This window comes from Triticum urartu, chromosome 2A (genome assembly GCF_056163025.1).
Source record: "Triticum urartu cultivar PI428250 chromosome 2A, HENAU_Tu73, whole genome shotgun sequence".
Classification (NCBI taxonomy): Eukaryota; Viridiplantae; Streptophyta; class Magnoliopsida; order Poales; family Poaceae; genus Triticum; species Triticum urartu.
Window position 1 is genome coordinate 179059674 of NC_141874.1, and position 13406 is coordinate 179073079.

The 13406-nt window shown below is 45.2% G+C and overlaps 1 protein-coding gene across 1 annotated transcript; it reads right to left on the reverse strand.

Annotated features, from left to right (window-relative positions):
- Nucleotides 1–10809: 10809 nt before the first annotated feature.
- Nucleotides 10810–12655, reverse strand: LOC147984446 (uncharacterized). The gene is made up of 3 exons (XM_087541104.1): nucleotides 12162–12655; nucleotides 10930–11865; nucleotides 10810–10845 (listed from the first exon to the last, which is right to left on the reverse strand). The coding sequence occupies exons 1-3, from the start codon at nucleotides 12534–12536 to the stop codon at nucleotides 10810–10812; spliced, it is 1347 nt and encodes a 448-aa protein (XP_087397230.1). The 5' UTR covers nucleotides 12537–12655.
- Nucleotides 12656–13406: the final 751 nt, after the last annotated feature.

A 13406-nucleotide genomic window follows, 5' to 3' on the forward strand; every position in this document is an offset into this window, starting at 1 on the left:
TCGGGGTCACCGGTATTGTACAGGGACCACCGGAAGGGTCCCGGGGGTCCACCGGGTGGGGCCACCTGCCCCGGGGGGGCACATGGGCTGTAGGGGGTGCGCCTTGGCCTACATGGGCCAAGGGCACCAGCCCCTAGAGGCCCATGCGCCAAAGGGACAAGAGGAGGGGAGAGTCCTAAAGGGGGAAGGCACCTCCGAGGTGCCTTGGGGAGGATGGACTCCTCCCCCCCTTGGCCGCACCCTTCCTTGGAGGAAGGGGCAAGGCTGCGCCCTCCCCCTCTCCCTTGGCCCTATATATAGTGGGGGGAAGGGAGGGCAACTATACCTAAGCCCTGGCGCCTCCCTCTCCCTCCCATGACACATCTCCCTCCTCCCGCAGCTCTTGGCGAAGCCCTGTTGGAATCCCGCTACTTCCACCACCACGCCGTCGTGCTGCTGGATCTCCATCAACCTCTCCTCCCCCCTTGCTGGATCAAGAAGGAGGAGACGTCGCTGCTCCGTACGTGTGTTGAACGCGGAGGTGCCGTCCGTTCGGCGCTAGGATCATCGGTGATTTGGATCACGACGAGTACGACTCCATCAACCCCGTTCTCTTGAATGCTTCCGCGCGCGATCTACAAGGGTATGTAGATCCACTCCTCCCTCGTTGCTAGATGACTCCATAGATTGATCTTGGTGATGCGTAGAAAATTTTGAATTTCTGCTACGTTCCCCAACAGACTTTCCTTGGCGTGGAAGGCAAGCTTGGCGATGCGGATATTCAAGATCTCCTACCATTGTAACCGACTTTGTGTAACCCTAACCCTCTCCGGTGTCTATATAAACCGGAGGGTTTTAGTCCGTAGGACAACTTCATCATACAACAATCATACCATAGGCTAGCTTTTAGGGTTTAGCCTCCTTGATCTCGTGGTAGATCTACTCTTGTACTACCCATATCATCAATATTAATCAAGCAGGACGTAGGGTTTTACCTCCATCAAGAGGGCCCGAACCTGGGTAAAACATTGTGCCCCTTGTCTCCTGTTACCATCCGGCCTAGACGCATAGTTCGGGACCCCCTACCCGAGATCCGCCGGTTTTGACACCGACAGTCCCACTTTAAGTTCCCCGTGCCCCAGGCACTATTCTCGATGACCCTCCCATAAGACGTAGGTCGTGCTCCCACGAGACGACTGAATCTATTTTAAAAAACATCATCGTGCCACTTTGTTGAGTGTACGGTAACCTTCGATATAAGGCTGTCGCTAACGCTCTCGTAATTTCTGACCATGCTACTATGGATACCCCTAGTCGATAGTTGATCCTCGAACATCAAGTTTCGTGTCGACTGTGTGGAATCCTCACCATGCATGAGGAGTCAACTCAGCCATCGTAGCTATATGGACCCAAAGTGAGCCTTGGGAGAAGCCAAGGCATCCAAGGATAAATCTTCAATGATAGGGTCAAATAAGGACGCCACAACGGAGGCCGAGCTCAAAGCCCTAGCCCACACCCAAGAAGGACCAACTGGCGGCTACACCACTCAAACCCTCGGCATGGTGGTCGAGGAGGTTGGCCTTGAAGAGGCACACAACGTCGCCGCTCCCGAGGAAGGGATTGTCGCTCCAACGTATTTGTAGGTCACTCTCCACCTCACTAGCTTCGCCGCCAACACCGAGATTGGCCCGAGGATGGGAGCCAAAGGATGCCTTACCATGGAGAGATCCGCCCCTCCGGCTACGACATAAGACCTTCAGGCGCTCGCCAAATAATCCACCCATCCCATTTCTCCTGCTTATCGGACTGTTGCAGATCCGACGATGCCATCGCCTATGGTTTCCTCACCTCTCTTATCAAAAAATGTTGCACCTTCATCTCCGGTGACTTCCCCGTATCACCTCAGTCTATCTCAGTGATTCCTCCTCATATTCTTCTCTCTTTTCCCTCCTATTATACTCGTCCTCCGCGTGTTGCGGACGAGTCTATTGATGAACCATCTACTTCTGATGTGCCATCATCCTCGTCTCATCCTACTTATGGTCTACACCATCGCCTGCTTCCCCCTGTTAACCAGTATGGTTTTTCTAGCACTGTTGTTCTTGAGCCGACCTCTTGTCATGATGTCGTTGTTCATCCTGAATGGCAGCTTGCGATGGCAGAGTGATGGGGAACGCAGTAATTTCAAAAAAATTCCTATGCACACGCAAGATCTATCATGGTGATGCATAGAAACGAGAGGGGAAGAGTGTTGTCCACGTACCCTCGTAGACCGTAAGCGGAAGCATTATGACAACGCGGTTGATGTAGTCAAACGTCTTTACGATCCGACCGATCCTAGCACTGAAAGTACGGCACCTCCGCGATCTGCACACGTTTGGCTCGGTGACGTCCCATGAACTCTTGATCCAGCTGAGTGTCGAGGGAGAGCTTCGTCAGCACGACGGCATGATGACGGTGATGATGAAGCTACCGGAGCAGGGCTTTGCCTAAGCACTGCAACGATATGACCAAGGTGGATTATGGTGGAGGGGGCACCGCACACGGCTAAGAAAACTGTCAACTTGTGTGTCTATGGGGTGCCCCCCTCCCCCGTATATAAAGGAGTGGAGGAGGGGGGAGGGCCGACCCTCTATGGCGCGCCCTGGAGGAGTCCTACTCCCACCGGGAGTAGGATTCCCCCCCCCCTTCCCTAGTTGGACTAGGAGAGAAAGGAGGGGGAGGAAGGATGAAGGAAAGGGGGCCGCCCCCCCCCCACCCCACCCAATTCGGATTGGGCTTGGGGGAACGCTGCCTCCTAGGCTCCTTTCTCCTCTCTCCCACTAAGGCCCAATAAGTCCCATATACTTCCTGGGGGGTTCCGGTAACCTCCCGGTACTCTGGTATATTCCCGAGCTCACCTGGAACCATTCCGATGTCCAAACATAGGCTTCCAATATATCGATCTTTATGTCTCGACCATTTCGAGACTCCTCGTCATGCCCTTGATCACATCCGGGACTCTGAACAACCTTTGGTACATCAAAACACATAAACTCATAATACCGAACGTTAAGCATGCGCCTACGGGTTCGAGAACTATGTAGACATGACCGAGACTCATCTCTGGTCAATAACCAATAGCGGAACCTGGATTCTCATATTGGTTCCTACATATTATACGAAGATCTTTATGGGTCAAACCGCATAACAACATACATTGTTCCCTTTGTCATCGGTATGTTACTTGCCCGAGATTCGATCGTTGGTATCTCAATACCTAGTTAAATCTCGTTATCGGCAAGTCTCTTTACTCGTTCCGTAATGCAACATCCCGTAACTAACTCATTAGTCACATTGCTTGCAAGGCTTATAGTGATGTGCATTACCGAGAGGGCCCAGAGATACCTCTCCGATACATGGAGTGACAAATCCTAATCTTGATCTATGCCAACTCAACAAACACCGAGACACCTATAGAGCATCTTTATAGTCACCCAGTTACGTTGTGACGTTTGATAGCACACTAACTGTTCCTCCGGTATTCGGGAGTTGCATAATCTCGTAGTCATAGGAACATGTATAAGTTATGGAGAAAGAAATAGCAGTAAACTAAACGATCATCGTGCTAAGCTAACGGATGGGTCAAGTCAATCACATCATTCTCTAATGATGTGATCCCGTTCATCAAATTACAACTCTTTGTCCATGGCTAGGAAACTTAACCATCTTTGATTAACGAGCTAGTCAAGTAGAGGCATACTAGTGATATTTTGTTTTTCTATATATTCACACATGTACTAAGTTTCCGGTTAGTACAATTCTAGCATGAATAATAAACATTTATCATGATATAAGGAAATATAAATAACAACTATATTATTGCCTCTAGGGCATATTTCCTTCACAGAGGATATTGCTGCTCTCGAGCACACCAACATGTGGGATCTTGTCTCCCCTCCTCCCCGAGTTTGTTCCATCACTTGTAAGAGGGTCTACAAGGTTAAGACTCGCTCCTATAGTTCTCTTGAGCGCTATAAATCTTGTCTTGTGGCTCGTTGACAAGATCATCACTGACAACGACCATGAGTACATTGCCTTTGTCAAGGCACGTCTTACTAAGCAGTTTCTTATGTCTGATCTTGGCCATCTTCTCTACCTTTTTTGGATTGAAGTTTCTTCTACCTCTAATGACTTCTTTTTTCAATAGAAGTATATCCAGAATCTCCTTGCTCTTACTGCTCTTGCTGATGAGCGCACTATTGGGACTCACATGGATCTAAATGTTCACCTTCATGCTTCCAATGGTCACCCCTTGTCTGATCCGATCATTATCTTGTTGGAAGTCTTGTCTATCTAGCTATCATTTATTCAGATGTCTCCTATTTTGTCCATATTTTGAGTCAATTTCCCATTGTTCCCACTTTCCTTCACTATAGTCACCTCCTTCATGTTCTTTGATATCTTCGTGGCATGATCTCTCACTTCTGCTCTTTCCATGCTCTAGTTCATTACTGAAATGCCATTTCTTGCCTTAAGTATTTTGATGTTAATGATAACGCAAATTTGTGGACTAACCGTGTGTTTAAAATACATAAGCATATCTATATGACACAAGACAGTTGGGCACCCCTCTGGAAGGAAAAGAGTGAAGACATCATTTCCGACATGTTTTTCTTTGGTCGTAGGAAATCCCTACTATTAAGAGGGGGTCTGTATCGGAAGTTGCGGGTTGAATCAAATCACGTACACATTCATATCGCACCCGCCATATCTTTCTTCCACCTCGAGGAGAGAACCACAATTCTAATCTATTCAGGCAAATGCACCCGAGCGGTTGTACCACTAGGGCTTGCGATTGTACCGCTCCTATGTGGGAGTGGGCAGACGCAGGCCTGCCTGGCGGTCATACCAGTGGCTTGGGCGGTTGTACCGCTGCCTCCCCTAGTGCGATACTACCGACCCTTGTACTGGGGCAACTACCGCCCGAGGGGGTTTATCAAGTGGTACAAAGCGGTGCCGGAACGGTTGCACCAGTTATTACGTTAATAACAGGTACAACCGGTGAAGAGGGCGGTTGTACCACTTTACCCTCCTGGCAATACTCTTTCCTTGCGTCGTTGTACCACACACCTGGGCGGTTGTACCGCATAGGCATGGCAGATGACTCGTGGGGGATTTGGGGTGGTTGTACCGCTCCCATGCGTTTTCAGCATAACGGTTGGAAAAGTGGTGGAACTACTTAAGGAGGTGGTTCTTCCACATCCCACCCACCTCTTGCCTCCCTCTCTCCTCCATTAATGACCTAAGCTCTATCTTGCCTGGTCTCCTTCTCTAGCCAACCAAACCTGTTGATTTGCTAGGGATTGAGGGAGGAGACCTAGATCTACACTTCCACCAAAGGAAATTCGATTCCCCCATATATTTCTTGTGGGTCTTGTTACTCTTGGGTGTTGGGGCACCCTAGACGAAAGAGGTCACCTCGGAGCCACAATCCATTGGTGAATCTTCATGATGGTGTTGGGAGCTTCTAATTAAGTTGTGGAGAGAGCCCCAACCTTGTTTGTAAAGGTTCTGGTTGCCGCCTTCAAAGGCACCGCTAGTGGATTCGCGACACCTTACATAGTGTGAGAGCGTGAGGACAATAGGGTAAGTCCTTGGGACACTTGGGGAGCATTGTGCCTCCACACCCCTCCAACGGAGACATACGTCCCCTAAAGGAGGGACCTTCGGAAACACATCCTCGTCTTTGTCGTCTCCACTTGTGGTTATCTCATTCCTTTACGCTGTGCTAGCTTCCGCCTTGTGTTTACTCTTGTTAGCTTGTGTTGCTCATTGTGCTTGTCATATAGGTTATCCATCTAGTTGCATATCTAGACAACCTATCTTTTGTTGAGCCTAAAATTTGGGAACAATGTTAAAATTGTTAGTCACCTATTCACCCCCCCCCCCTCTAGTCAACCATACCAATCCTTTCAATTACAGCTTCAGGTCTATTCGGATGCTACATGGACTAGTGATCCACAAATCATCATTCATTTTCTGCTTGCTGTGTTTTTTGGTGGTTCTCTCATTGCTTGGAAGACATAGAAACAAAATACAGTTTTCCGTTAGACTGTAGAATATGTGTTGCGAGCTATAGCTCTTTTGACGACAGAGATGACCTAGCTACAGTTACTTCAAGAGTTTTGTGTTTCTGCACTACATCAAACACTGCTCTTGTCTAATAGTACATGTCCTATTAGTATTGCGCGCGACCTTGTGGAGTATGAGCTCACCAAGCATACTGGTGTTGATACTTCTTTTGTATGTGTTGAGTGTGCATGATCAGATTATTCTTCTTTAGTATGGCCTTAAGAGGTACCGTTGATGGATTTTTTTTTTATGATGGCCCAGACTAAGCACATCATGGCTTCTATCTCTCCAAACTCAGTGTTGTTGATCTATTATGAATTTGAGGGGGTATTTGAGTTATATTTATTTAGTCGTGCATCCTTTGTATTTTTTTCATACTATAAGGGACTTTCTACATATTGTACTGCATATATTCATGTATACCAGTTCACCAGGTTCTACCACTTTTCGGCCAATCATAGTCAAAATCTGAGTTCGATCCTGTCACTTCAAGTGACCCCCAAGGTCTTGATAGTGTACATTTGCTCATTAGTCCATAAAATTTAAAAAGTATTCCTGACATAGCCTATTTACGGTTCGCCAAGCAGTGCTACCAAAAAAATGCTCGTCTTATTTGCTGGCATTGTGCTAATGTGGTCTATGGATGTGAGTATGTCACCTTCTCGAAAACTAATTTACTCTTGTAGGGCTTGTCAGTTTTGATTTTGAATGGACTCATGAATTGATTTTGAAGCATAAACCTTGAAGGGCTCAAGATCTTACTCAGGTTACTTTGACAAATGTTAGTGTGTTTGATGCTTTCCCAACACCTGCAGAAACCAGAGACGTTACTTAAATCTTCAACAGTAATAATGGGGGATAGGCACCTAATCAAAACCACAGACTATAGTATGACAAGTATCAACTTTGACAAAACTAACAACACTATAAAACTGACAAGTTGGAATGATCAAGATAGAAAAACAGAGCGATCAAGATAGAAAAACAACTAGTCCCTCCAATCTGGATTAATTGACACAACCTCTATACAATCTATAGAGGACATTGTATAGAGGCTGCTTCAATTAATTTGAATAGGAGGGAGTAACAATACTATACTACCAAACATGTATGCATGCATCAAGCTACCGCTGCTGCTGCTATTACTACTATCATTAGCACTGGCCAGAGCTGTAATCTGAATAAATGGCTGCTGATCCCCAAATCATACCTGAAGATCAACTACAGTTCGCCTTCATAAAAAAGACTATAATTATATACGAGTTTGACGAAAAAGGGTTTCCCCCGCTTTGTAAAAAAGACTACAATTATATACGAGTTTTAACCCTGACAACCTTCATGAAGAAGTTGTAACCCTGACCAGCTTAAGCTCAACAATGGCCCAAGTCAGAAGGGCCATAAAGCTGCTGCTATGCGCAGGTGACTACTGAAAGGTACAAGAAAATAAGCATCAGGAGCAACAAGCATGCTCAAACTTATCTTTAGCATGTAAATCTCAGAGCCTTAACACAGACAACCATCTCCTCACTGTCCAGGAGAAACCTCCCCCCCCCCCCCCCCCCCACCCCCCCCACCCCACACCCTACCCTGCTGAACTACCAGCTATGAAAAGCAGCAGCAGCGAGTTGATACACATGAATAATCATCAACTAGGAACGCTGCCCTGCTGGCTGCTGCTCACCTTGCTGAACATGCATCTCATTTATGGTCGTAGTATCAAGTGCAAGCAGAAGATGATGGAGCACATAGTGACCTGGTATGAAGAGTGAAGAGTCTAAACAAATATCAGCAAGGAAAAATTTGGGACAGTGGGGTCTAATTCATACTCCTTCCGTCCCAAAATAAGTGTCTCAACTTTATACTAACTTTGTTGTAATAAAGTTAGTATAAAGTTGAGACACTTATTTTGGGACGGAGGAAGTAAGATCTTTTGAAATTAATAGCATAACATTGACACTTAAACTTGAATTCATAGTGCATAGTGGTCAGGCAAGTTGATACTTCTCATCTATTTTTTATATGCAGGCTTCATTGATCAAATTTCTCACTGGATCACCCAGGCACACCAACTTGCTGATCACTAAGAAATTAAGGGCCCATTTGAAGTTCAGTTTTGCTGCCCAAACCGGTGTAACTTACAAGCCCAACAAAACATTCTTCTGAACAAAAGATATGAGCTTTGTCAACCATTTGAGTGCGAATACCAAACATGAAAACCTCGACACGTGTACTGAAGATTTGGTCAATTCATGACTATATGCAGATCGAAGTAGCTATACTACTGAATACAAATTTCAGAACAGAACAAATATTTGCACGGTTGGGTCTGGTAAAATCACAAGTACCATGAACATGACCATTAAGAAAGCACCAGCTCATAAATCGGTAATACCACTACTGAAGTCTTACATATCAGCATTAGGTCTCAGCCATGTCGAGATGCCACAGAATTGTGTGGCCATAGAGGTCTCGGCAATTGCTACATATCAGTACCCAAAATACATAGAGGTCATAATCGCAGGACATTACAAGTCCATTACAGAATTGTTTGCTTCAGTCCTTAGTCTTAGCATAGGGGACTTGGTCGCCTGATTTCATCTTCTTCGCACCTTCACTTGAGCTATGGAATCTAAAACAAAAAGCTCATAAAAAATGACATGTAACGAAATCATTGTAGCAAATAAAAGAACACAAAATAGTTGCTACTTTCCCCACAGCCTTGCTAATTAATACATATTTCAGTATTTTTGAACACATGAATGATAGATACTTGTATCAATGAATACAGTTGTGACCACTTTCAACTAAAAACTGTACTTGTTATACATCGCGCGGCAAGTGTGGTAAGCAAACTGATGTCAACATCCACTCAGAAAAAACTGTACTTTTTTTACGGGCAATGGCAGGAGCACTGCCAATTCATATAAGGGGAGGAAAAGGGACCAAACGTGAAGTACAGTATAGAACACTGCCGGTGAACCCTGAAGGATTCAGGCAGAGCACCACAAACTCTAACTGAACAAAACAGAGAAAATGGTCCAGGAAAATAAGAGAAGACAAAGAAGGGCAAGACCTCAAGTGACAGCCTCCCAAAACTGTGCTTGCAATAGGGTTTTGGTCGTAGTTTTCAATTTCGAGTTCTCTTCGTTGTGCCATAAGTAACGATAATTCATGAGTAGACATGGTGCCACGCGAGGCTGTAATCCACACCCTCTAGTTCTTTGGGATTCGTGCCGTATCTCACGTATATAGAATTCAGTGGGACGAATTGATGTTGTATATACAATGTATCTATCAGTCAATAAGTGTGCATGCCCCACAGCTAAACGAGGTTGAAGTTAGTGTTTCATTGAAGGAGTCCTGCAACACACCTGACCAACTCATTTACTAGGATTAACGCACCACATTACCCTCTTGTCTTACTACGTGCTGCCCCATTACATATTTACGAGTGCACCATCCTCTATGGCTGCAACAGAAATGTGTATCAAGCTAATTAGTGTGAACTTTTAACTATGCAAGATCAGTTAGGTCTATCTCCATATTAAGTTATACATGTGCATACACATGATTAAGGTTCCTAAATTGCAGTAAAAAATTAAAATTTCAGAAATCCAAGATTTTAATTTTGGAAAATATGTCCACCTAAAATAAATAATTGACTGCATTTTTTTTCAGAATGATGATTTGATATACTTTTTGGAGTATCCCCGTGATAATCAAAGTTGTTTCCAGATGACATTACCTATCCTATATTTACAGTTATCTATTACCTCTGTTCTGAAATATAAGTCACTGGGGGAGTTCAGTTTACACTCCCCCAACAACTTTATATCTAGGAACAGAGAAAGTACAAAACTACTACTCCAAGCACATACTGATTGCCGTTTATTCTCATGATAGGAGCAGACCTTTGCATGCAGGGCTTTTTTTTGCGGGGTTTTGCATGCAGGACTCTAGCGATATATTGACGACGGGGCTACAGTGCAACCTCGACAGTAGAAGATGGACAGGACAGCCTTTTCTTGAAAGTGCATGAACATGACAACCTTGGGCAGATGCAACATTAATCCATGAAGTTGTTCACTGACAAACAGCTAGTAGTACCTGGGTGTACGCCAGTAATGATATCCCTGACCTGTTTTGGAACATTAATAATTGACCTGGCCGAGGTATAAATACGCCCACATTTAACTCCCCTGGCCCAGTGAAGCGTCGTATTCTAGCCCAGTATTTATACGTGTATGGAATATCGCGCATCAGTATCCAAAAGTCTCTATATAATCTGAGGATCTAAAAGCACGAATGGCCGGCCTAGATTAAGACCTCGTGTGGCACTATGTCTCAAAAATTCGCGTCCCATAAGTAAGCAATAATTGCTCACAGCAGGTGATAAAATGAGTAGGTATTTCGTTGTGCCATAAGTAAGCAATAATTGCTCACAGCAGGTGATAAAATGAGTAGGTATTTCGTTGTGACAAAATTGATTATGCTATTAGCACCGACAGTTACTGAACAGCGGTGATCTCTTTCTGTCATCAGCGGTGAGATTCTACTTAAATTTAAATGCAGAGCTTGGCAATTTGCGTGCAAGGTGGACACAAAATCAACTGCACAGATGTGTCATTTTTATTTTTTATTATACAAATGTGGTAGATATCATTTTAATTCAAATTATGACATCACAAAAACAGTCAAGCAATTTATTGTACTCTTCTAATCTATTAGAACGCCATTATCACCACTACTAAGCTGAATAAATACCACCCGCATAAAATAACAAACAAAGCAACAGCTTATACACAGGGCACAAATATTAATTTGAGATGCCAATACCTGGTGGGATTTTAAGAACTTAGGAAGTCCTGAGGGAAGAAAGGTTTGGAGAAAAGTGGCGTTTCGCCGAGCCATGTCAGCGTCTTTGCCCAAGAGGTCTTCCTTTCCATTAATATATGGATGAATTGAAAGCAGCTTTTTGGTACTTATATCAAGAGTAACTATGGAAACCTTGTCAACATATTCCAGATGCTCCGACATCAGAAAATATAGTACCACATTTGGGTCCTCCATACTTACAACAGGATGCTTCAGAAGTTCATGCGGGAGCTCAGGGTTGATACTCCACAATTCATAGCATGTGATGAAGAAAAGCATATCCCACTCCATGCCACCACTCTGTGTTATCCTCAAAGCATAGCAGGTGATAGTGAAACCCTCCTTGTCACCAGAGCCTAGTGGAAAAATAATATTACTATGCTTACAGGCTACATCAACAAACCTCAGCTCATCACAACCCATGCTGCCTTTGGTTACACCCACAACGCGGCTGGCCTCCTGGAATCTCAATGGAGGTTGATGTAAGCAATGCTCGAGTATAGGTAGCCGGAGGTAAAAAATGTCAGGCTTTTGTTTGAACACCTCACAGAATATGATACCTCCCCCGCCGTAATTAACCCAACACAAATACTTGTTGAACGGAACCACTCTGTCGGTTCTCCAATTTTCCAAATCAGATCTTTCATGCCCTTCGCACTGGATCGGCAGCCACTTCTCGCTCTTCCATTCGTGACGACGACTGCTTACTTTGGAGCGGAGGACACACAGCCCAGCCTCAATCTTGCCCCACTCGTCGTTGGATCTACGGAAGTTCAACTGCGCCAAGGCGAATTCTTCTTCTCCGCGGCACAGGATGCTAACGGGGTTAAGATCAAACGAGCGCGGCGTGGTCACCTTCTTCCCATCCCTCCAATCCAAGAGCCCAGGTATGTCGCAGCATGGTTTTCAATTTCAGTTTCAGAAAAATTTCAGCACCAACTGAAATCACCGAAATTCAGTGAATTTCAGTGATTTCGGTTTGCATTTCAGTCAAAGGACCGAATTATTCACTTAAATTTAACTTAACATTTCAAAATTTTGAAAAAATATTTTTTAAAATATTTGAGTTCCTGTGTACTACTGAAATTACCGAAATATTTTGGCCGAAACATAATATTTCAGTGTCTGCTGAAATTAGTGAAATTCAGTGAATTTCATCGAAATCTCATTGAAAGTGAAAACTATGTGTCGCACTTGGGGATCTTTCGGAGCAGCAGCGACCGCTGGGACGGCGAGGATTGGGCTCCGCAGATGAAGTGGTCCTGTCGGAAATCCACGAAGGGGGCCTCGCGGGTGATTAGAGGTTCTGGGGTGAGCCTGAACATGACGAGATTGCGGTGTGCCGCTGCGAGAACGCACTGAGAGCCTTCCTTTGGGCCGCCCGGCCACTGCAGGTAGAGGCGGGAGATACCCGGGGGCTGGAGGACGAGGAAGGCGACGGAAAAGCTGCCGCCGTGGGAGCTGGTGCCGTCAGCCTTGATGAAGGGCGCGCCCTCGCTGTCCGGGAAGGACTCCCTGCAGAACACGAAGCGCTCGAGCATCATCCAGTCGGGGAGGGAGGCGGCCATGGCTGGAGATTTTCTTTCGCGGGGTTGCAGGGGGACGAGACTTGGCTGCTCCCTTCGGCCTCCTTCGGTTACGCTACGCCCACCCCCGCGTGGTTTTAAGTCCAATCCACGGGGGTCGGGGAGGGCGGCGGCCATGGCTGGACAGAATTTCTTCTGGGGGGTTATAAACATGCGGAAGGAGTATAACCAGCGAACGTTCGCCAACATCTCATACTCGAACGGCTGTTCGCTTTGAAGCGTAAGAGTAATGCGGGCAGGTCGATAGAATTGAGTGAGATAGCGAGTTCTTAGCCGGTTTTGTAACTTTTCTTTTAGGGAAAAGCTTTCTAGTATCTATTAATCTTCAAAATCATGACAGCACAACGAAAATCAGAAATAAATAAAAATTACTCCCTCCGTTTCGAATTACTTGTCGCAAGTATGGATGTATGGATACATCTATTTCTACGACGAGTAATTTGGAATGGAGGGAGTACATCAAAATCAGTAGACTATCTAACTTAACGCAAACCTTGTACATGTCCAGAAAAAAGATGATGTCACGAACAATATGACATTTTCTGCCACGAGAAACAAGTTTCGGTCATACTGATTTTTTTTTTGAGACATTCTTGCCAGGCTTTATTCAGATTGTCAAAATATTTACAGGAAGGAAATTCAATTCCCGGGCAGGCCTAACCAGACACGACGGCCTACTCCGAGCGAAAGTGCATGCCTAACGAGACTGTGAGCCTCGAAATTCAAGCTCCTAAATTCATGGACAAAACTATAAGCAGAAAAAGCATTCGATCTATCTGTGATTTCATGAACAATAGCTGCATGATCCCTCGCATAACCTTGCTTGATTTCGTCCACCACGATCTTGCAATC

Excerpts from the sequence above, each read along its gene's own strand:
- LOC147984446 (XM_087541104.1), bottom strand. The coding sequence starts at position 12,536 with ATGGCCGCCTCCCTCCCCGACTGGATGATGCTCGAGCGCTTCGTGTTC. Across the intron at positions 11,866-12,161 it reads TGCTCCGAAAGATCCCCAAG|TGCGACATACCTGGGCTCTT; the intron begins TGCGACACATAG and ends TGAAAACCATGC. Across the intron at positions 10,846-10,929 it reads AGTTCTTAAAATCCCACCAG|CTTAGTAGTGGTGATAATGG; the intron begins GTATTGGCATCT and ends GTATTTATTCAG.